This window comes from Vidua macroura, chromosome 2 (genome assembly GCF_024509145.1).
Source record: "Vidua macroura isolate BioBank_ID:100142 chromosome 2, ASM2450914v1, whole genome shotgun sequence".
NCBI classification, from domain to species: Eukaryota; Metazoa; Chordata; class Aves; order Passeriformes; family Viduidae; genus Vidua; species Vidua macroura.
In genome coordinates, this window is record NC_071572.1 from 56,912,485 (window position 1) to 56,936,313 (window position 23,829).

General features: G+C 35.6%; 1 protein-coding gene across 6 annotated transcripts in view; it reads left to right on the forward strand.

Annotated features, from left to right (window-relative positions):
* The window catches only part of DIAPH3 (diaphanous related formin 3), a 202,236-nt gene that overhangs the window by 146,484 nt on the left and 31,923 nt on the right, over positions 1–23,829 (forward strand). For all 6 annotated transcript variants that reach the window (XM_053971172.1, XM_053971175.1, XM_053971173.1 and 3 more), the window contains one exon: positions 413–472. In XM_053971172.1, the coding sequence (XP_053827147.1) occupies positions 413–472 (60 nt within the window). The remainder of the gene's footprint in view (positions 1–412; positions 473–23,829) is intronic.

Genomic DNA, 23,829 nt, shown 5'->3' on the forward strand with positions numbered 1-23,829 from the left:
TTTCCAGACAGTTAAAAGCATTATGGGTCCAGTCCTCTAGAATTTAGATACTGTCAGCTTTAAGTCATTTGTGCAATGAGTTTTCAGGGATGTTCAGACTGTTGCTTATGTCAGTAAGACTGGAAATTAATGTACTGAACTTATTATAGCCAGATCATTATGGCAAGACCTTTCAATACAGCCAAATGTACTTTAACTTTTTAGGGTTTATAGTTGTATGGGGGAAGTGACAGTTACCTTGCTCCATAAGTGACTCTGAGTCAAATTATTTCTCTGGTATATAACTGTCATTTATTCCAAGAAATACCTAACTTGTAATTCTTAAATTCCTAAACTTCTGCTTTGTAATGTTGTAATACTCTGGTGGCTTTCAAACCGGTGTTTTATTTCCATTGTTTCTTTGCTTTTGCAGACACACCACAAAATCTCAGTCCAACCACACAGCGGCCTGTGCTGAAAGCTTGTAACCGTGGTAATGAACCATATTCATTAATTGCATGCACTTCTTAGCTTAGCTTATGTAGTTGATCTGTGCTTTCAAGACTGCTGTGATTATTTTTTCAATTTTGTACATTAGTACAAAATGTACTAATGTAGGAACTTGCTTTTTAAGAATCATCTGAATATTACATCCTGAAACTATATTTACTGATTCCTCTTCAAAGGTCTTCTATCTTTTGTGGGATTTTTATTTATTTAAATTTTGATTATGTTTTTAAATTGTAGCACTTTTATAGTCCTTACGAATTATTATGCAAGTTTTTTGGGGTTTATGGAATTGTAATGCTTAATGTTTTAAGTGTTACTAAGTGCCTATTATACCGAATCTGAGAACTTTTGGCATTCATTCTGTGTTTCTTTGTCTTGGTTTTCTTGGTGCTATAGCTGGAATGGTTTAAGCTATTGTTTATCAGTGTTAATTCGAAGGAGTGTTGACTCAACAAAGTTATAGTAAATGTTTATTTCTAAATTGCTGAACTATCTCACTGCAATCAGTAGGACTTGTTCTTGCAAGTTACAGTGCAGGTGTGGGTGCCTGTTAGCTTTGTTAGATAGTCAGTCTACAGAATATTACTATATTGACTGTGTTTTATTCAAGCTTGAGGAGTCCAGAGTGACTCAGTTGCTCATGACTAGTGCTTTCAGCAAAAAGTTTCTATCTGTAGGCTTTCTGTTAAAGAGAATGTTTAATAATGGTGAGAAAATCTTATTTCTTAGTTTTTAAAGCAGATTGCACTATTTTTTGATATTTAAATGCACTACAGGTTTTATAGAATGGATGTCTTGAAATTGATTCTTTTAATTATACCTCATGTTTAAGTGTTTATTTCTCTAAGTTAGTCTAGCAAAAAAAAAAACAAACCCAAAACTGTTGAATTTGGCGTATAAAAACAAAATTGAAGAAAACAGAGCTGAAAGGACAGTTTGTTGATAATTGCAGAAATTGGATCAAAGAGAAATCAAGTATATTTGACAGGTACTTGTCTAGCACATAACATATTGATATTTGAGTAATGACTATAGAGCACATCTGAATTTATCTTGTAAGTGTTTCTGCTTGTAAGAGCAGTCATATTGAATACTGCTTCTTATCAGCACATTCTATCTAGGTAGCTGTCTGTGGAGAGACTGTAGCTTCCAGTTTTCAAACTTAACTGCTTTTGGTCAAACATTATGGCCATGTTTCAGATTAAAAAACAAAACAACAAAAACAAACACTCACACTCACCAAAATTTTAATGCTGAAAAATCTTAGTCTAAACCATGGACGAATTTGTATACCAAATGGATATAATTGGGTGCTAAAGTTTGAAGTTCAGATATCTAATTTGGAGAGAAGAGTGAAAGTAAGCTCTTGGATATTTTGTTGTTTTTACCAAAGTCGGTTTTTCCATAGAGCATTTTGAGATAGTCTCATTCTAAGACATTTTAAAATGAATTCAACGTTTATTTCACTTGTCTAGTTGGCTCAGAAACAGGTTAGTACAGACCTGAGCTTGATTTTAAGGAATTCATTAGCATGTTTTTGATTTGTTGACACTCGTTACAATGTCTGTGTGTTACACCTTACTATCTTGAGCCAAATAGAGCACCAAACCTGGTGTAGATTATGGTGAGTTCAAAGCCTTTTTTTCCTTTTTAGTAGAAGTATATGGTCACTGTCTAGAATGAATGCTAGACTTGGAGTGTCAAAATCAATTTTAGGTAATAATAATAACTTTAATAAAGTTAATGTGGTCAGTCAAGATAGGAATTATAAAGTTTCTTTATATTTCTCTTTCTGGGTTCAACAATGTATAATGTATTGTTCTCTGTATCATTTTTTCTTGCACTTTATATCTGATATATAGATATATACTCAATAGCCTGTTAGTTCTATCTATATGTGTATATTAAGTGATGAATGCTCTGTATAATGGTCTATTAGTTATACACCATACAAGCAAGAAGTCTGTGACTTCAGCTCACTTCAGCTTCACTCCTCATATCCCCAGAAACTGGGATATGTTATTAGACAGAAGTATTGGCTTGGTCGTTCCTAATTTCCTATTTATTCCCACAGCCTAAAACTTCAACTGGATGCCAAATTTTATATCACGGGGAAAAAAACCCACTGTCTTACTGTAAAGCTAAAATATGTGGAGATTGTTGAAAGTCCTTAAGTAGCAATTCAAGCACTTTCCATGTTTGCTTCTGTACTGGTTTTGGCTGTTTGATTTGACTGGTAACTGGTTTGTTTACTGTTTATTCTGCTGAGACTGACAGATTCACTTATAGTAGATATATTCTATTAATGCACACTGCAGATTCATACCTAGGATTCATCATAGAGTCAAAAAGAATTACAAGCCATGACTTGAAATGGCTGTCCTGAATCCTTTAGAGTGGAGTAATCTCTGTTGGGCAGGTGCCATCAAGTTCTAACGAATCTCTTCTGTTTCAAAACACAACCAACCAAATTAATAAAATCTAGTTTAGTCTTTATGATTAAAGATATTTCTCTTACAAAAGTGGAAGTCAAATCAGATCCAAGCATAAATAGTGTTATAACCCCAAACTGTCAATTAAGTGTCTCTCAGCCTCACGCTTTGTCTTCCCTGGTGGGATGGAAAAAGGTAAAGCTCATGGGTTGAGAAAAGAACAGTGTAATAATTGAAATAATAATAATAGGGAGGAGGAGAAGGAGTCTGAAGTAAAAAGTCGAGGGAGGGAGAGGAATGAAACACAAGAGAAACAAGTGATACACAATACAATTGCTCACCACTGTGGACCAATGCTGAGCCAGTCTCTTCATAGCAATCAACATCTCCTGACCAACTTCCTCAGTTTGCATGCTGAGCCTGATGCCATATGGCATGGAGAATCCCTTTGGCCAGTTCAGGCCAGCTGTCCCAGCTATGATCCCCCCAGTTTATTGTGCCCCTGCTCACTTAGCAGGGCACATGCAGAGCATGTGAGCTTCCTAGAGCATGGGAACCTGAAGATTCCTTGACTTAGGGTAGGCCCTGCTGAGCAACAGCTAAAACATCGGTGTGTTATCAACATCCTTTGTAGACTCAATTCGAAACAGAGCACTGTACCAGCTACTTGGAAGGAAATTAACTCTATCCCACACAAACACAGGACAGGAAACTGGTTCCATGTCTCACAGGGAAAGGAATACATCCTGAATGCACACCTTCTCCATAGCTGTCATATAAATGGAAGCAGGAAGGAAATTTTTCTAATCATTGCCAATGTCACCCTTAGTACAATGCTACAGAAGGTATCAAACTAGCATTTGCTTTTCAGGCTTCGCCAAACCCTGTAAAATAAAGCAATACAGAAAAGCAATCCAATGCTGCTCAGGTCTAGAACTGAGAACTGAGATTGTTTCTTTTAACTAAATAGACTGCTTAAGGGAAAAAAAAAGAGCAATAATAAATTTAGTGAAATGCTAGCTAATGCATGGACCATTTTTCTCTTCATGATCTGTTGAGCTTCCCTGAAAGCTCTAGTAGTGTTCAGCTGGTACTTCTAGTTAAAAAAGTACTCATTCTCATGCCACATTCCATGGTAGCCGAATGTGTGTTATTTTATTTTCAATCCTACCGCATAACAGATTGCCTCTTCCTAACATGATATGTGTTTAAAAAAAAATGTGTTTAATAAAAGATTGGATGTGGCACTTGGTGCTGTGGTTTAGTTGAGGTGTTAGGGCAGGGGTTGGACTCGATGATCTTGAAAGTCTCTTCTAACCTTGTGATTCTGTGATATGTTGGTTTTGTCAAGTTTAAATGTGCTCTGTTTTTGTGACCAAAATTACCAGTTGTATTTTTAATGCTTGTGACAAGGCCCATCAAGTCAGAATATTTCTTGTGGAGAAAAATTCCTCCTGCATAACTAACAGAAGGATTTAGAATTAGAACTAACACATTTAGAATTGCTAAATCTTGGAAGTGTTTTAATGCCTTAAGAATGCAAGTAATATGCACTAGATTTTAGTGGATATAGATACAAGTGGTGTATTTAATTCCTGTTCATAGTGGTTTTTATTTTTAAATTACCTACTGAATTACATCTATATGCAAAACTATGTGTTAATGTTACAGTTTGCTTTAACTGCAAAGGACCATGGACTGCAATAAATATTGTGGTACATGCTTTTGCTTTAATTCCAATTCAGAGCACTGTTTGACACAAGCAAAATATTGGTATAGTTTTAGTGGTGTGCTTAGGATTCAATAGCGACTAACAGAGGAGCTCTTTTATTTTATTTAGGAAGCAGAAGAAAGCACTTAATTTTCAGTGATCAGGATTTTGCACATTAGAAGATCATTTCAAGCTATGGCTATCATTTCAGCTATGGCTGATCTGAGTTTTTCAGTTATTTACAACAAGAGTCAAGGCATATTTGCAGCTTGTATGTTTACTTCAAGCTACTGAAGTTCAGATACATGGAGCAGCATATCCAAGGCAGGGCAGAGCCCACTGCCGCACAGAAAGCTATATTATTCACTAAGGTTTTGGTCAGGTTTTGCAGCCTGCATCAAATTCTGTGCTGCTATGGCTACACATTTATTTGCTGTAGCATTAGCCAAGCTAATGCTACCTGAATTGCATGAATACAAATTTGAGATGCAGCTTTGATTGTATATGAACACATACCTCAAATGCAGCAGGAAGAGTTTGTCTTTATAAGCAGATCATATTAAAAATGCTGTGAGTAAAGAAAAGCTATAATAAAATGCAAGCAAAAAAATACAGATTGCTTTTTGAGACTGCAGAAGTTGAAAGAAATCTTTCTGTCACAATCTGTAATTGCATGTGGACTACATTTCTAAAGGTGACAAAAAGGTCTTGTTTCTATATTGAGATCAAACTTCCATGGTAAGAAATGGTTGTAATTATTATAGCTGTTTGTTCAGTAAATCTGTACACAATAGAATAATTTTCATGTCACATGTAGTCTGAAGCATTTTAAAGGCTTCTGTTAAATAAAACCCTTATGTAGTAATGTCATTCTGTCCCAATTAAGTATAAGGAAACAATTTTTCATGTGTGTTGGCTTCTTTTCATCTTGTATTTATAATAGAACTGTCATCTGATATTCATATTAATGTCTCTGCTACCTTATTTTTGACAAGTGAAGCTGACAGTGAGCTCAAGCTCATCTTAGTTCTTGAAACAGTGTGACCACATAGAGGTAATTTTTATTTTGTCATTGTATGTGACAGCAAGCTATGATTGGCATTTCAACTTAATTTTTCCTTAAGTCTGTGTATGTGTCTGTCTTTTCCTCAACTGTATGTAGTGAACATTAGGAGGTACCTAAAAGTGAAGAAGCTACCCATGAAGATAACTTTTTCCCCAGAACATGTTAGCAATAAAGTCACTCTCTTGAGCATTAGCAGTCCTTCACAGTAGATACTGCTTTCAAGGCACCATGCATGTTTAGGTATGGGATCACAAAACATCAGTATCTCTGGTGGAGAAAATTTTTGTAAAGCTTTGTGAAGTTTTACTCAATAGAGGAGTTTTCTCAGTAAAAGACATAGAATAACTGTAGGCACTGTTATGAAAGGAAAACATTTAATAGGATTTCTATTAAAAAATGGTACTCAGATGTTGCCATTTTAAGACCAAACCTTCACTTCAATATTGACTTCATAGGTCAAGTAAAATTGCTGCTTATTCTAACAGAAATAATTCCCCTGGAACCATCTACACTATTTATAATAGTTTTTTTTCCTATAGCATACAGCAGAGTTCAAAGAAACTGACCATAAAAGTCAATTTTGCATGTGTGGAAAGAACAAAATAATATCCAGACAAGGAAAGTGAATTTACACATTTTTATTTCTTTCTTTAGAACTATTTCTGCATTGCCGCAGTTGCAAACACATACCATCACAAAAATATCCCTGAAGAATTTTAATTCCAAAATATCTAGGAAAAAGATTAATTTTCATGCAGAGTTTTTAGCAGTCTCTCACATTCATAATTTAATGTTAGAATGAAGTAAGTTTCCTACTCAGAAAAGATGGCAGCCAGCAAGAAGAGTTTAGAGTGAAAAAATGAGAATTTTTTTTTGGGGGGTCCTTTCTAACAAGAGGTTCTTTAAAATAAAGACTGACATAGAGAGGTATAAACCTCATTTATTTAATCATTTATTTATTTTAAAGTGCCGAATGCTGAAAAATGGTTGGAGACTCTCAAGAGTGGAAAAGGGTACTTCAAATTAGTAGTAGTAATTGCATATTATTACTGTGAAAATAATGATCTAGACAGAAAAAAATGCTATCTTGCCCTCAGTATAAGATAAACACACACTGGCAACCTTTAGAAAGGTGAGAAGGAATTGCAGTACTACTAACAATTTCTCTATTTTATTAAAGTCTTGTGAGATTTCCCTTATCAACTCTCATGAGTGAGGTTGCACGCATGTCCTTCACCCTGTGTCTTATCATATAGCATTAAATCTGAACATAATGTAGACAAAAAGGAGAACCCAAGCTTTTTCAGAGTAAAAATTTTAAATACTACCCTGAGACAAGGTGGACCTTATAATGGGGCTTTTTCTCCAGAGGTTTGACAGCTTCATTCCTAAAATGTGCCCTTTGAAGATGTCAAATTAGACACTTGGAAGAGCTAATTGCTTTTGTAAATATTTTGCCAGTGTTCATTGATATTAGTTGAATAAGATCACGGCTCTCAAGGGAGGCAAGGACACTTTCTGCAAGATAAGAACAGTAGCAAAGAGGTGACATTTGAAAGCAGTGACATTGTACATTCCATAACTGCACATACCATAAATGTCAGCTTCATAATCGCCTACGTAGGTAACCAGATTTCCAAAAGCTACAGCAGACAAGTTATATATTCAAATCAGTCAGCTGAAAATTTATCAGTGGAAAATCTTAAATCTGCAAAGGGAGCTGTAAATTACAAGCAATTTACCCCTATTTGCCTTTTCATATTTTAATCACACAGAACTTCCCATTCGAAGACTATCACCATATTTATAGGTATAGCAAAGAGATTCTGTCACTTCTCAGAGAACTTTTCCATACTTGTTAAACAAGATTTTAAGTATAAATTTACCAGTTTGTTTCACTTCTGTTTTCTGAATGTTAAGAACAAGTAGTATCTAAATTTCTGTCTCATTCTTCAGAGGTTTTTAGAAATTTGATCTGAGTAGCAGATTTGCTGAACAACAGCCATAAAGCTCTTTATATTGTGGGTTTTTAAAAATAGCTAGATAGATACACACATATATATATATTTTTTTTTTTTCTCAAAGGGGTTATCTTTCATAAAGAAACCACAAATAAAGCACAAGGGAAATATTGGGTAGGAAATTTTCATCAACTACACATTAAAAATTAGTTTTCTCTGGTTAAAGATTTCACTGGGGACAAAATCTGAGATCCTAACAGAGTATGATTCCTGACCTGAGTCTGTTCTGTGACTCCAGTGATGTCTGGTTAATGCAACATTGTTTAGTCAGTCGGAATTCAAAATATTTAGAGAAAGCACAAACATTTTTCATTAAATTCTTCAAGCACTTTTCTTAAGTCATGGGGTTTTTTTGCCATGTAAGTGAATGGGTTCTGTTAATGGTCTGGGATTTTTCCTCCTTTGGGAGAATTTAGTTTCATTTTTTTTTCCAAAGTGGTTGCTGTAGCATAACAAAAATGTTGTGTAGAAGAACTACTGGAGTTATATTTCTGCCTGACTTTTTTCTTTATAGCCAATTCTCTGCAAAGGTGCAAACATGCAGAGAAAACAAGGGTATCTTTAGCTTCTCCCTTTTGTTGGGGTGGGAACACTTGGAAGATTTACTTTCAAGTTTTTGAATACTCTAAAGGGAAATTGGCAGTTCAGTTGTATCAGAATTAGTGCTTGTGCCTGTAAGTTGCTTGATAAATCCAATATCTTGTTTCATTCAAAAAATAGATGAGTCTTGTGTATTTCCACCATACATGCCTAAGGCAATAGCTGCATCAATCATCCAGTAAAATAATCTGAAGCCTCAGAAGGTCTTTTGGTGGCTCAAACCTGGAGTTCATGAGTGATAAAGGAAGGAAATACAGGAGTCAAATGCAGCTCTTGCCTGAATGGCAGGAGGAAGGATGATAGCCAGGCTTCCACTGAATGATCTGGAATAGTGTGAGCAGGTTGGTCTGCAAATTTTCTTTTCTTATAGTGAGGTAGGTTACAAATCCAAGATGGCAAGCTGTAAGTTAAGCAATTTAGGGAAAGAATATTTGGATTTTGGAGGATACTGGACTAGTCAATCTATTCCCTTTCAGCAAGCACTGTGAAGTAGTTTGTCTCTTATCCTTGGCGTGGTAATCTTTAGCTTTAAAAAAAAGTCAACAACTTTTTAAAGCAAAATTGTTTTAACCAAACAGAAAAACTATGTGAAGTCTGTGCACTTTCCTAGATGATTTTACTTCCTGGACTATAACTAGTATATGTTTCTTTCTTTGAGAGACTATAACTGTCTAGTTAGTAGCATAGTCTTTCTGTTACAATAGTTTTTCATGGTGTCTTCAAAAGAAGACTTTGCTTGTAATGGTGATGGTTTTTATTTCCATGGGGAAAAGAGTTTTTATCATGCTTTTTTGTCTCCTGGTATTATCTAACTCCATACACCAGAGAAATAAAAGAAAAGCTGTTGCCTGACCCTATAAGCTTGAGCGTGTTTGCCATAGGTTTTAAAAAATCTAAAGACAGGGATTTAGAAAACTTAAGAGTTAATTTATTCTATACTATTCAAGCTTGCAGTTCTTGGTTTTTTCCCTCCTTGTAGCATAACAAAATGATAAAATAAGAAATTGAAAAGATAACATTGGGACTACTTAGTGTCATAAACAGGGAAATGGAATGAAATCTCAGCAGATTTTCAGCACAGACAAATAATTATTCCAGAGGTTTTTCTTGTTATCTGTTTTCTTAGGCTTTAAGTCTATTTCCTTGTATTTGAAAAGAGATGAGTGTACATGGTGCATTATAATAAAGTGCACATAAAAATACTTGAATTAGCTCTAGACAGTCTACTTTGTGTACTTGAAGCAGGATAGCTTTTAGGTCAGGAACAAATTTGGATATCACAGCCCAGTTTAGGGGTTTCAGAAGATATTTGAACATCTGTGTACTACACCTAATGGAGCTATGCAGTTTCAGAAGCATGTCCAAGAATGTGGCAGGAATCATTACCATCCACCCCCATCCATTATGATTATTTGAATCTGTAGATTCACTAACATTTGTTATTTATAGTGGCACTCTGTGAGCAGAGGGGCTAATGAACATAAGGGAACTTTCCAGGGGTATACAAAACATGGTTTAAATCCTCTCCTTGATGGAACAATAAATCTTGATGAACCAGGGTTAAACAAAGCTGAGTGAGAGCTTTCATTACTCAGTTTAACTTTGGCACCTAAGTTTTACTGGTCTTTTAGCTTGGTAACTAAATTTATTAGCAAAAGAAGAAATTCATATCAGAGTTGTGTACCTTAGCTGAAAGGCAGCTGTTTGAGTTACTACAGTTATGTTAGCCAGAAAAACAAGTTTTAAAGGTAGTGATCATCCCATTGTTTTCTCTAGGCTCTAGAGAAGGGATCAGAATATAAAACCTATTAATACATAAAGACTTCTGCTGCTTTTATAGCTTTGTATAAGGTTGTTATTTTCTGATTTTGGTTGTTTTCTACTGTAGTCGTAATTACATTTGGTGATTTTTTTTAACGTTGCCTTAGTTTCAAAAGCAGAGACTCTCTACTCCTTGCCAAAATTGCTTTCTTTTCGGTGCATAAGCACAAAAACATTTATCTGGAGACATATTCTTATTTCAGTGGGTGCGTTTTATTGCTGTCATTATCAAAGAAGGGAGACTGAATATATAATTTTTCTTCCTATGCTCTAAAATGTAAATATCTCCTTTGATCCATCTTTTCCAAGAGAAAGTGAACTTTATGGTATCTAATCTTTCACTCTACCATCAGTAGCTCAAGAGCTGTCTGAGTCAATCTAATGCTTCCAAATCTGCTGATTAACTCATATGAACACAATGCCAAATTAGGCAATTAGGCTGAGGGAGGAGCTTGTGGAGGACATTGTTTTGGTCAGTATGTATAAAGTGAGATAACATTAAATGACAGCTATGTCAAAATAAATGCTAGAAGCTAACAGAGCACCCCATACTTTCCTCTGATCCTAAACTTTGTGGAGGTGAGTGGAAAGTGGCTTTGGTTTTGGGTTGCTTGGGTTTTTATAGAATCATTAAGGTTGAAAAGGACCTCCAATATCATCAAGTTTAATCTTTGATTGAACAACACCATGTCAACTGAACAACGGCACTAAGTGCCACATCCAGTAATTTCTTGAACACTACCAAATATGATGGCCCTACCACCTCCCTGGGTAGCCCATGTCAAAGCATTGCCACCCATTCGGTGAAGAAATTCTTCCTGGTGTTCAACCTGAAGCTACCCTTGTGCAGCTTGAGGCTGTGTCCTCTTGTCCTATTGCTGATTGCCTGGGAAAAGAGGCCAACCTCCTCCTTGCTGCAATTTTCTTTCAAGTTGTTGCTGCAATTTTAGTTGTAGAGACTGATAAGGCCTACCCTAAGCCTCCTTCTTCCCAGGATAAACAACGCCAGCTCCATTGCCCTTCTCCGGACACGTTCCAGCACCTCAATTTCTTTCTTGTAGTGAGGGGCCCATAAACAATCAGAGGATTTGAGTGCCACTTGAGTGCCTCACCAGTGCTGACTACAGGGGGACAATCAGTACCCTGGTCCTGCTGGCCTCACCATTGTTGACACAGGCCAAGATGCCATTGGCCTTCTTGGCCACCTGGGCACACACTGGATTGTGTTCAGTTGCTGTCAACCAACACCCCCAGGTCCTTTTCCACTTGGCAGCTTTCCAGCCACTCTGCCTCCAGCCTGTAGTGCTGCAAGGGGTTGTTGTTACTCAAGTGCAGGACCCACCAGTTGGCCTTGTTGGACCTCATTCAATTGGCCTCAGTCCATTGATCCAGCTTATCCTGATCCTTCTGCGGAAACTTCCTGATCTCCAGCAGATCAACACTCCCACCCAGCTCAGTGTCATCTGCAAACTGAGGGTGCACTAGATACCCTCATCCAGATGATCAGTAAGGATAGTAAACAGGACTGGTCTCAGTGCTGAGCCCTGGTGAACACTGCTAGCAACTGGCTGCCAGCTTTGTTTAGTTCCTTTCTCCACCACTCTCTGGGCCTGGCCATCCAGGCAGCAAAGAGTGCACCCTCTCTAAGCTATGGCTTGTCAGCTTTTTCAAGAGAATGATGTAGGCAACAGTGTTGAAGGTCTTACTGAAGTCTGTGTAGACTACTTCCACAGCCTTTCATCGGTCACCTGGGTGATGAAAGGAGATCAGGTTGGTCAAGCAGGACCTGCCTTTCCTAAAACCGTGTTGGCTGGGCCTGATGTCCTGGTTGTCCTGTACATGCCATGTGATGGCACTCAAGATAATCTGTTCCATAACCTTCCTGAGCATCGAGGTCAGGCTGCCAGGCCTGTAGTTTACAGGATCCTCCTTCCCACCCTTATGTTAGAAGTGTGAAATTTGTCACAATTTGCATTGTTTGGTTCTTAAACTGAGCTCTCCAAGCTCTCCTTACTGACATCTACAATTGCACTGAAAGGTAGAATCAAAACACTAAACAAATAAAATTCTTTATAATGTTAATTACTCTGGGAAATCAGGTATTAAGCATTTTTAACTGACCTCCAGAATTAATCTATGTATATAGTCTCTTGAAGAGATAAAATACCTCATAAACAGATGCACAGTTTAGGGTGTTTAGGCTCCTTGTAGTGGCTAGAGAGAGGCACATACTGATCCTACACAGGAGTTAGCCTATATTAATTGTTAATAATCAATGACTTCATGCCTCCAATTTACAGTGCTTGAGGCTGAGAGACCTGGTAAGGGCTGTTCACGTTTTAGTTCTCTGTTTCTTTGTATAATAAAGTTAATAAAACAGGACACAGCACACTCAATACTGCAGATGAAACAGTAGCTTGATTAGCTGCTCTTTAAGTTCATGTTCTGTTCTAGGCAATGACCGATACAAGTGCTTCTGAAGGAAAAAAAAAGTGTAATTCTCTTACATGCACAAAATTTACATTAAATTTGGATAGCTAACTTTGTTATGCTACCAAATTCTAGTATTTTGATACTCATCTCTTTTCCTTTACTATAGAGTATGCTTGTGTATACACAGCTAGTGCAATAATAATATTTTTTTTTTATCTACTCATGCTTTATTTAACTGGATTAAAAGTAAATAGATCAGTAGTGTGGCTTTAAGTTATGCAGCCTTCCTAGAATGCAAGGTGATTTCTTAATTTCATCATAAAGAGTAAATCAGGATTAATGTGTGAGTAGCTCCTTTTTGGCCATTCAGCACAGAATAAAAAGTATTTTGCTATCAGGTAATCCCTAGTTTTATAATTGTACTGTAGATGGTAGTCTTCACCTTTCTCTAAGAAAATAAAATAATTTTAATTCTGTGTGATCCATCATCAGGCAACTACTCAAAAAAGTAACATTCTTAAATGCTCTCAAATGTCCAGTAACAAAAATAAATGAAGGGCAGAGTGCATTAAGGGATTTCCAGTTGTGTCTCACAGGGCAAAGAAAACTGCTGTGAGAGAGCTCCTGGGATAGCTCCTACTCTTGCTGCCTTTAGCAATAGCTTCCTGACTAATCAGTCTCTGAGCTTACCCCAGTGCTTTAAGTCTGTTCTTTCTCTCTTGCCAGCTGCTGACTGAAAACAGGACACAGCCAATTACTCTCCGCTGAGCTTACCCAGTCTCTGTTTATCCACCTAACAGCAGTTGCTCTGAGATCATTTTATTGAAAACTTGTTATGTAGTGAGATATGCTGTTATAAAATCCTGTATTTGTTTCAGTGGGGTCAAAAATACAGGAATCTTACAGTCTAAGATTGGATTTTATTATTTGGAATAGTTGCTTCCTATGGGACAGAAAACAAAGCATGCTGAAGTGGAATTAATTTCTTCCTTTTCCACATTCCAATGCCCATCAAATAGAAAAAGGATTATCTTTAATATTAAAAGTTAAAAAATAAACTGTTAATGACTTTTTAATTGCAGATACTACTGACAATATCCTAATTTTTTGTTTTGGGTTCTGATCTTCCTTTGCAGATCTTTTTTCTTCCTTTCTATTCACATCAGATACGATATGAATGATACCTAATGAGAGTTTTTCTTGTCCCCAGCCACATCGTGTAGCATCCTTATTCTAACCCATCTTTCTTACTCATTTATCAGTCCTATAGAACATTAGCACGGTCAACAGAACCACTTAACTCTAGTTTCTAAAACATTTTACTCCTATTTCAGTCTGTAACTGCAGGTTTAGCCTAATAAAAAGGGCATTTTTGACCTGTGCCAATAAAATATAAAATGTACTGTGGTCTAAAAATGAGGATATTACTTATTATAGAAGTCTTTTACGCTCACATTAATAATAAAGCTTTGGTGAATATTTGCATGTTGAAGGAACTAAGCAACCAGAAAGGCTGCAAAGCACCTTCAGCTGATGTTTTCTGGGAAAGCTGTAGTAACACAAAATATACTTTTATTATTTTTCTAGTAAATGAAAATCCAAAGTGATACATTAAAAAAAAAATTATGTCATAACTGCTTAAAGCTAAATGAGGGACAGGTCAGCAATAACTTAAAGTAACGTGCTGTCCAAAAGTAATAAAATATTTTTAAATTAGATAGCCATAAGCCATACAGTTTACATCCTTTTAAAGTTCTGAGGTAAAGGTAGTGGGGTGGGATTCAAACATCCAACACTTAGACCTCCCATCCAAAACTGAGTGGGACTCAGAATCTGGTTTTGCTCAGATATTGCTACAAGATGCACTTTAAGATCTTCTAGCTCTGGGGTTGCACCATGCAGTCAAACAAGATTTTCTTCATCTGTACTTCTACAATGCCAGTGCATTGAGTAGTTGCAGGGTATTTTTTTCTTATACTTAGTACTTCTTTGCTTTAATTTAGCCCATTTGAAAAAAGTCACCAAAGAAACAGGTGTCGCTTCTTATTTTTAGTTTAAAAATCTTTATACCCTTAGCCTGCAATGACATAGTGGAAGTTATTTCAATGTTTGCATTACAGTAATATATTTCTGCTAGTGATAAGAAAACTTACTTGGTCAAGAACACTTTTTAACAAAAGTGCTAACTGTATTTCATATGGAAATAAAGTTTGACTAAAATTAATTTACCAGGGCCTGGCTTTTTCAAAGCTAAACTAAACTAGGGAGAACAATAGGAAAATATGAGAAATGGGAAAGCTTTTCTTAAGCTGCCAGTGTGTTTGCTAGTAAAGGCTGCACTGCACTGCCTTATGTTCTTGGCTTCAATTGCAGATTTCAACCTTATTTTTTTTTCATTATTAATGTAGAATTATCTTTACACCAAATTGTCTACCTTCAAAAACCAAGTTGAATGCAATAAAATTTTATAATATGTTTGTTTTCTTGTTATATGGCGAACAAGCTAGTGGAGAAATCTACTTCACAGTGCTTTGTATTTGGAAAACAGTGCTGCAGCATTGCTGTCCTAAACAAGATTTTCAGATTTTGGAGCTAATGAAAAACTTTGTACACTTACATGAGGTATACTGATGAGAAAAACATATTGCTCTTGAAGTGTTTTCTTGTGATGAAGATGCTTCTCTGCAGTATTAAGTTCTCCTGCATATCTTTAGGACACAAAGAGCTTGGTAATTTTCACACTGCATAATACTAAAAGTATCATAATTGGTATTTCAATGTGTTTTAACATGTTCTTATTTGGTGTATCACAGACATTAAATTTGAGCTTTGAGATTATGCCATTTTCAGTACATACTGAAATCCTTCCTCTGTTTGGTGAAAGTAACATACTTTAACTGATGTTTTACCTGTTGTCTTTGAGGAGTTACTCAACTTTGAGGTATATGAACAGTGCTGGGTTTGATATTTATTTCTTAAACTTGCATAGAAGTGGGTATGTGGGAGTGAACAAATTCACTCAAGAAAGCTGAAATATCTTTCAATTTACTCAGTAAATCAGTCCAAGCTTATTAAGTCAGCCTAATAAGAGAACTTCTATTAGCTAAACTTTCCACTGGGATTTATGATTGGAGTGCATATAATAACTCATTACTGATCAATGCACGAGAGATGCTCTGTTGTAATATGTATTCATGGGAAGTATCTGTACTCATTTTCCATTTTACATTTTTGTAAATAAAATCCTATTAATTATTAACAAAAAATTGAGTCAGCCTTGAAACTCTCTGGATCACAGTGCATCAGTCAAACAGAAGCAGTGATTTTTCTAGGATATTTTTTTTCCAAAATAGGTTTCCAATTAATATTACTTATTTCTTCCTTGTTGGCAAATTAGATTGACAGCACTTTAAGGAAGCAAGAAATACTGTGATTTAACCAATATTATTTGTTGAACTGAATTAATCTTTAAAGCAAGTTAATAAGAAATACTATCATCCAAAGCCACAACAAGATGATGTAAAAATTACCCGAGTGCCACTACAGACACTTTTGATAAAAATGTTCATATTTCTTCATCACAATTGGAGTTTACCTAAAAGTTTAATTTCTAATACAATCGAAACAATTGCAACTAAAACTTGGGGCAGAGGTCTATTGGTTTAGAGAAAAAGTGTTTATTGGTTTTTCTTGTTAATTTTTAGAAATTGTTTCATTTGTGCTCATTCCTTTCATGATTTGAATATGAAGAGAAATATGGAAATAAATTATTTCACCCAAATGGTGGTGCTGGAAATGAGATTGTATTTTAACTTTTGAGTCACTTTTTAAAACCTACTCTAATAATAGTTGTTCTTATGTTAAAAAAAAAGAGAAAAAAAAACACTTTGCAGAATGAAATCAGTGAAGTACCTACATTTTTTTACTTTTTCTCTGCATACAGGACGCTACACAAAAATGTGGCAGATGACATCATAGTCAAACTGATGTTGAAGTATTTCTTGGGATGGGTATTTGATTACTAGTTAGTTCAGTGGCCCAGCTGTGTTAGCATGAGTCACCTGAAGGACTGTTTATAACCATTATTCTGGGTGGAATTTGCATTTGATAAACTCATAAGCATTACAAAAAAAAGTAACAAGTCTATGGTGTTTTCAAAGGTTTAACAACTTACAGCAGCTTCTTGACTTAAATGTGTGGCCGAACAGGAAAAAGAAGCTTGAAGTTCGCTGTTTTGTTTGGGATAAAAGTTTTGAAGAGTGCTTCTGAAACACTTTATTTACATGTTTTATTTTCTGGTACAGTATTTTCAGTTAATTCAGATTCAGCTCAAATTAACAACTCTGTGTGCTTTGGGATAATTAAATTATGTTTCCTCTTATCTTGGCTCACCATGCAGACTGTTGCCCACCCCTATAGCTGCTTTTACTCCATTGCTATAGCAGCTCTGTTATTTAGGGATAAATCTTTTCTTCTCCCCATCAGTTGTTGTGAAAGAAATGTAAGCCACCTGTGAAAAAAATTAGCATATTTGGAGTGACTTCTTGTGTTTGCTTGTCTGGCTGTATTCCAGGTATTTTTATGTCTGTGTAAGGGAAGGAGCAAATAAAGGTATTTCAGCTGTTCCTAGATATTAAAATTGACCTGGATGTACTGGATTGGGAGGAAGGGGAATGGGAGGATGAAGAAAACCCAGTTCTTATGAATCAAAGTGGAAAATAGAGGAGGGATGCGAAGGGTGGTTGCATGGGTGCATGAGCCCAAGCCTGCTGTTGGGAGCATCAGCCGCCACATCGTCCGGGCAACCCAGGTTGCCATGGCGATGGCAGCAGGACTGAGGGATGAGTACAGCTCCCACTGCCCAGCCCTCCCCCGGATTGCAGCTGCCAGATGAGTGTTAGAGACTCCCCGAACCTTGTTCTAGCAAAACACTTTTGTTCCTGGCTGAAGGGAGCACCAAACAAAGCTGCTGCTGAGTTTACAAAGCTGTTGCACATTCAGCAAAGCTTTACAGTCATGGGTGTTTCTTTCTGGCAGTTGGTGAAGAGCAGTTGGGCTTAGAAGGTAGATATGGAAAACAAACATTGGTTCTGCTCCAGGAAAACTTGCCATGATGCAGTTAATTTTTTAAAGTTTATTTATTTAGGAATATAGGTGACTACTAATAGCACAGGCACTCTAATTGCCTTCCAGAAAAACAACATAAAACTGATATTGTCCCTGTTATTTGTTATCAAGAGGTCATTGCATAACAATGCATTTCTATAGTAGTAGCACACTTTATTTTTCCTGCACAAGTGGACATTCTTTGTAATTTCAAATGTGAGTTGTACTTAACTCTAAATGGGAATTTTAAGACACATGTCTTTATGTACCAGGAAAAAATCCTTAAACATTCATTCAACCTAAATGTTACATTCAACCTTAAAAATTTAATCAAAGAAGGACAACATGTGTGTTTGTTTCTGGAAGGTTAAAATCGCTCACAGTTAAAACTGGTTACAGTATTTTAGATGACCAAGATTTGTATCACCATTGTACCATATCAACTAGCTTAAAAGGCAAAATGTTCATTTTTCTGCTTTTTTTTCCTGTCTGTGCACATATACCTATTTTTAACATCCAATCCTATCATTTGATTATTTCCTTCAACTCCAGGAAAATGTTTGAAACTGACTGTTAAATGAGGTTTTTCTTGGGCTTAAGGCTTGGGTATTTGGGAGTGGGGGATGTTTGTTTGGTTGGCTGGGATTTTTCAGGGTTTTTTGTGTGGTAGGGAGGAAGGGGGAGTATTGTTGTTAAAGTTGTAATGTGATACCCAGAAAGATTTAGTAGAAATCCTAGGCTGAAAATAAATGTGGTAACTCTTCCATAAGTGAGTCTGTCACTGAACAGCAGGCTGACTGCCATCTAGAAACACTTCTGACACAGTAGATGTATTTTGGGAAAAGGGGGAGTAATGGAATGGGTTATTTGATGGGGAGTCTAAGAACGTATTGCCTGAGAGAAATGTCTGGCGCAGAGCTGTGATACCTACTTTTTTTTTTTTTTTTTTTTTTTTTTTTTTTTTTTTTTTTTTTTTTTTTCTCTGTTGCTAAGACAAAGAGAAAAAATAAATTTTACCCCAGATGTACATTTTTCTGCATTGTATTGGAAACTGAAATTTCTTCCCGTTTGGCATGAAATATTTGCTTTTCTGAAAGAACAAGAAGCAATTGAGAAAGAAGGAGATGGATGTTATTGCCTTTGCTCAACGCCCAGATTACTTCATCATTTAGCCAGGAGATGAGAACACAGATTCAGTTTTGTTCCTTTCTGTGAGAATGTTTGTGAATTTTCTAGAAATAAACAAGTCTCCTACCCACCAAGCTTAGCTGCTCTTTCCCAATTGCTGCATGCTCTGAATATCTATGAGTAGTGGAACAGTCCCAATGGATTAAGTCGAACTTAAGTCTCAGTGAGAAATGGGTTTGACAGAGTTAATCAAGACATCCAGGCACTGCATTGGATCATCAGCTTACTTTTTAGGTGAAGTTGCAAGGTTTATGGCCTCAGTTATTACAGTTTAGATAACCCTTAGGTCAGGATATAAAATCTAAGAAGATATAGATTGATCTATGTGCCTTTTGTGTGAGGCTCAGGATTTTCTCTGTGGATGATGTACTAGTAGAATCAAAAGAAAATACGCCTGCAGCTTTTCTTTTCACATCTTTTATACAACCCTTCTTTTTGTAATAACCTGTGAAAACATGCCACGATAAATGGCAATTTTTTTTAATCTGCCTTTGGAGAAACAGAATCCTAAGGCACCTTCCCTGAATACCTTGGGAATAAAAGCTACTGTGCTTGACATAGTTCTCAAGATCATAGGACCAATGCTGTTTCTTCATGCTTTTTTCCTCTCTTTTCCTGTCTTTTCTTTTGGAGGTTCGCATTTTGCAACAGGATTAAAATTACCACACTGACTTCTGAAAAAAGTTGCTGTTCTAATTTCACTTCATATTTTTCGAGATCATCTCCCTCACTGCCCTTTTCTGGGGGCCTTCACAGGATAAATTGTTTTAAAAGGATGATGAATCAATTTAGGCAGAAGCAAGATAAATTCTCCTACACTTTCAGGGAAATGTCTCTTGTATTTTTCTGTCAAATGATCATCAATATGTATTAAGGTCTGGTGTGCAAGTACTAATCAGTCATTTCCTGGATATTTTATCTATTTCTATTTTTTCTTCACATTTTTTTTCCATTAGTTGTGGTTAAGATAAGCATTGAAGAGCACAATATTTGTCATGTCCCTACCATATTTTCCTAGGCTACCAGAAGGATATAAAACAGCATTTAGGTTAGGGCTTCATCCCAAATGAACATGTCCTTCCTGGTCTGTACATTTATGAGAACATGAATTCATTCTTTCCTGGGTTCTACATTGCTATGTTAGCATCTTCCATCACCTCAACAACTCACCCATTTCTCTAAATGCATTCCTAGGGTGTGGTACATATAATATAGTGATGCATTTTAAAACAAAGAAGCAAACAAACACAACGACAAAACCAAAAACCTCTTACTCCTTTGGACTCGCTGCATGTTAAAGACTCAAGTAATTGGTTGGCAATGGTGAGATAACATTGTAGGCATAAGTGTTCACTGGATAGCAGGTGAATTTTTTTTTACTTTCCATAATGTAAAAGAGGAGCCTCTTGTTTAAAAAAAAAAAAAGTGGCAGAGCACTCAGAGGAACATCAGAAAGGGAGTTTCAGCCAGCTGATTTGTGTGGCTTGGTTGGTGTGGGTGTTATTTGTTTGCTTTTTTAGTAGAACTGGATGTCCCAAAAACTGCTGGAAATCAGTCTGAGGGGTTTTTCTTGTTCTTTCATGAATCCTTTACATTTTAGCTTAGGGAATCCTGGGAATGTCTTGTGATAGTGTGATTTTTTTTTTTTTTTTTGTCATAAGGAAAAAGTGGAATTATATGTTGATCAATTAAGATTCTTCCCAAGAGAAGTGCATATATTAGTGTTCTGTTCTGTAAGACTCAGGTGCTAATGCAACTATTTTCTCTGATTTATCTACATAATATTAATACTATGGATCAGAAATAAATTTTCTAAGTGATTTAAATAAGGATTTATTTTAGTCAATGCACGTATTACCAATTTAAATAATAACAGTGCTATAAAGTTCCACTACAGAAGTATCACTGTTATCTGCAGTGGAAATATATAACATGTTTTTCATCCCAAAACACAGATATAAACCATTAAAACAGCATTCCCCTACAGAAACATCTGAACAGTGGTTTGCTGGAAATCTGAGTGTGGCAGACCTTTATTTCTTAAGCATACACTGTAACCTGATACATACCATGGTTTAGAGCTTCACACAAACCAGAGAGCTGAGCTGTTCACCAACTGCTTTTAGCAAAGGAAGCTTGTAATTCATTTAGTGATTCAGCTCTTTTCAGATCAACCTTGGAAACTTAGATGTGAAGCAAATCCATGTATTAAGATATGTAGCATCTCTGTTGCCACACAATTCATTGTGCCACTTAGTATACCAGTGAATTCTGTTATATAATTCAAACTTATATTTGTAACTACAGATGATGTTTTAAAATAGTATAATAATTTAAAAATATTATAATTATTCTTTTTCATTTTTGTAGAACATTAAAGATCTTCTCTTTTAATATTAACATCCTAGCTGAGCATGGTAGGAAAAATACAGAGTTTATCTATCATCTCATGCTTGGTAAGTCTGAGTTTCATTTAAATGATTCACTGTTCAACATTCAGGTATAATTACTGTAAGGCCATAATAACAGGTCAAAAGAGCAATTTCTTTTTGGTTCAGATGGTAGTATTACCTAATAAAAAGAAAATTCCCAGCAAAGCTAGGTGTCAATACATTGTTAAAATTACAGTGCATGATGCTCTTGGTTCCTCCTCCCATCTTTAAAAATAATTGATGCTTTATATTTTCTAAGTGTTGCTCTGGTGCCAGTGTATAGGAGATTCTAAACAAAACCAGTTTTATACATTAACCTTCCTGAACAGTTTATGCGTTAAAAATTATAACAGTAAAGTGATACCAGATGGACTGAGTAGAGTTGACAGCACCTTTCTGAGTGATGAAATTGCTATTGATTTATGACAAATGCCAGTAAAAGCAGGCAGGGACTGTTTTGTTGCTGTCAGATGGGAACTGAAAGTAGGCAGGTTTTGTTATCAATCATTTGTTGTCGGTGTAAGACAGTGGCAGGCTGCTATAACTGATTTGATAGCTCTGTCTGACTTGAGCTCCAGTGGCCACCGCAGATCTTGGCAATGCAACAATGCAGAGAATGGACATGAAAAAGAAGTGACATGACTCCTCAGAGGCCAAGTTGTATGATTTAAAGGTGCATGTTTGTCAAAACATTTTATAAATCAGAATTTTTAGACTTAGACGCAATTTATTGATAGCATGCAGTTTTGAGGTTAGTCTGCAAATGGGCTTATTTTATATTGTGGCATTAATTTAATATATGTTTTATGATCTAAAAGGATTTGCATGCGTAGAGAGACTTCTTTTTTATTCTTTTCTTTGCCTTGAAGAACAGCTTACAGGATTTCATTCAGTTTGGTCTTTTGATGAAACTTCTCCCCTGATATAGTATCTGTCCCAGTTATGCCTAGTGTGATTGTAGAGTATCACTATGACACTTTGATCCTCTCTAATAGGCTGGGTTTTGTGTTTTAAAGAAATAAAATAATGATGGCTACTGAAGACCTAATAGGACTATTGAATAAAGCTTTGGGGACTTAATTCTGAGATAACCCCAAATTAATCTGTAATGTAATGTCCAGAAAACCTTACTTATTTCTCTGTGAATTTTTGATTTCTCAACAGTTTCAAGTTTGGTTCCAGCTGAGTTAATTAACAAACACTTTGCCATTTCCTACTGGGGTAAGAATTATAGAAATGGAAAACACACAGCAGATAATTATCTTAAGAAATATGAAGTCATGGATACATTCTGTCTCTTCCTTATTTTAAGCATTAATTATACCAATTAGATACAAACTTTATTCCCAAACAAAACTCTGTAATTATACTTATTTTATGTATATGACAACTTGAGAGATAAGAAAGCATCATATACTTTATATAAACAGAGGATTCATGAGCTAGGAAGGACTTGAACAGTTAAGTAAGTGTAAAGATCAGGCTTATTTTTAATTCCATTGCTGTGCATCTTTACAAAAAGTCAATAATTCTCTGTCTGGATCAAGAGAAGTATTTTTGCAAATAAAAAGTGAGATATTCATAGTGTTCAAAAATAATTAATTCAACTAGAGTTAATGTAGAGCAGGGCTGCTAGGTTAATACAGACAAATAGACTATTTAAAATTAAGTGATTGAAACAATGTGGCTTGTTTAGTCTAACAAAGGGAAGACAAGAAGAAAGTGTATGTGTACACAGATGTGTGTGTAAAATACACACAGATCTGTATTACATGCAATGTAAATGTATATACAATTATAATATATGCAATATGTTGTATATGTTTGGGAGGGTAAATGTTGGAGAAAAAATGTTAACAGCATAAACACAAGAACAAATGGAGATTAGTAACTAGTGCAATTTTGAAAATAGCATTCTAGTAGGATGGATAGCTGGTCCCATTTTCATGGGGACATTTAAAAAATTAGTCTATTAATGAGCAAGTAAAAGTATATTAGCATTAATTATTGAAAATAATTAAAGAACTGGAATCTCTTAAGTCTTATATCCTATACTTTAATTGTGACTTTCTCCACACAAATTTGTATTTTTCCCAGCCAATTCCTGTTTATTTAAAACTTACTTAGATAAAAAAAAAGAGATGTTCATCTGTTGTGTTTGTATTACAGAAAAAAAATCTAAGATTTTTATACTCCAAATGTCAAATATAGCTAGATCTTTTAAGTATATATATAGCTTTCCTATTTTTTTTCAATTTTGTTAATATCCCCAAAGTCAAAGCAAAGCAAAAAATGTTTATTTCATTTATGCTGATGGATATTAATTGCAGAGTAATATTATAGATATTAAGAAAGCAAAGACAACTAATGGATGTAAAGAGAGATCATATTTCATACTGTTTCTAAAAAGATTCCAGTTTAAATAGAGTATCAGGTGGATAAGACATGGAAAGCTACTTCAACTACTTAGGTGTTTTGATAAAACACTTAAAAGTAAGATGTAAAGACAACACAAAAGGAGTCTTGAATT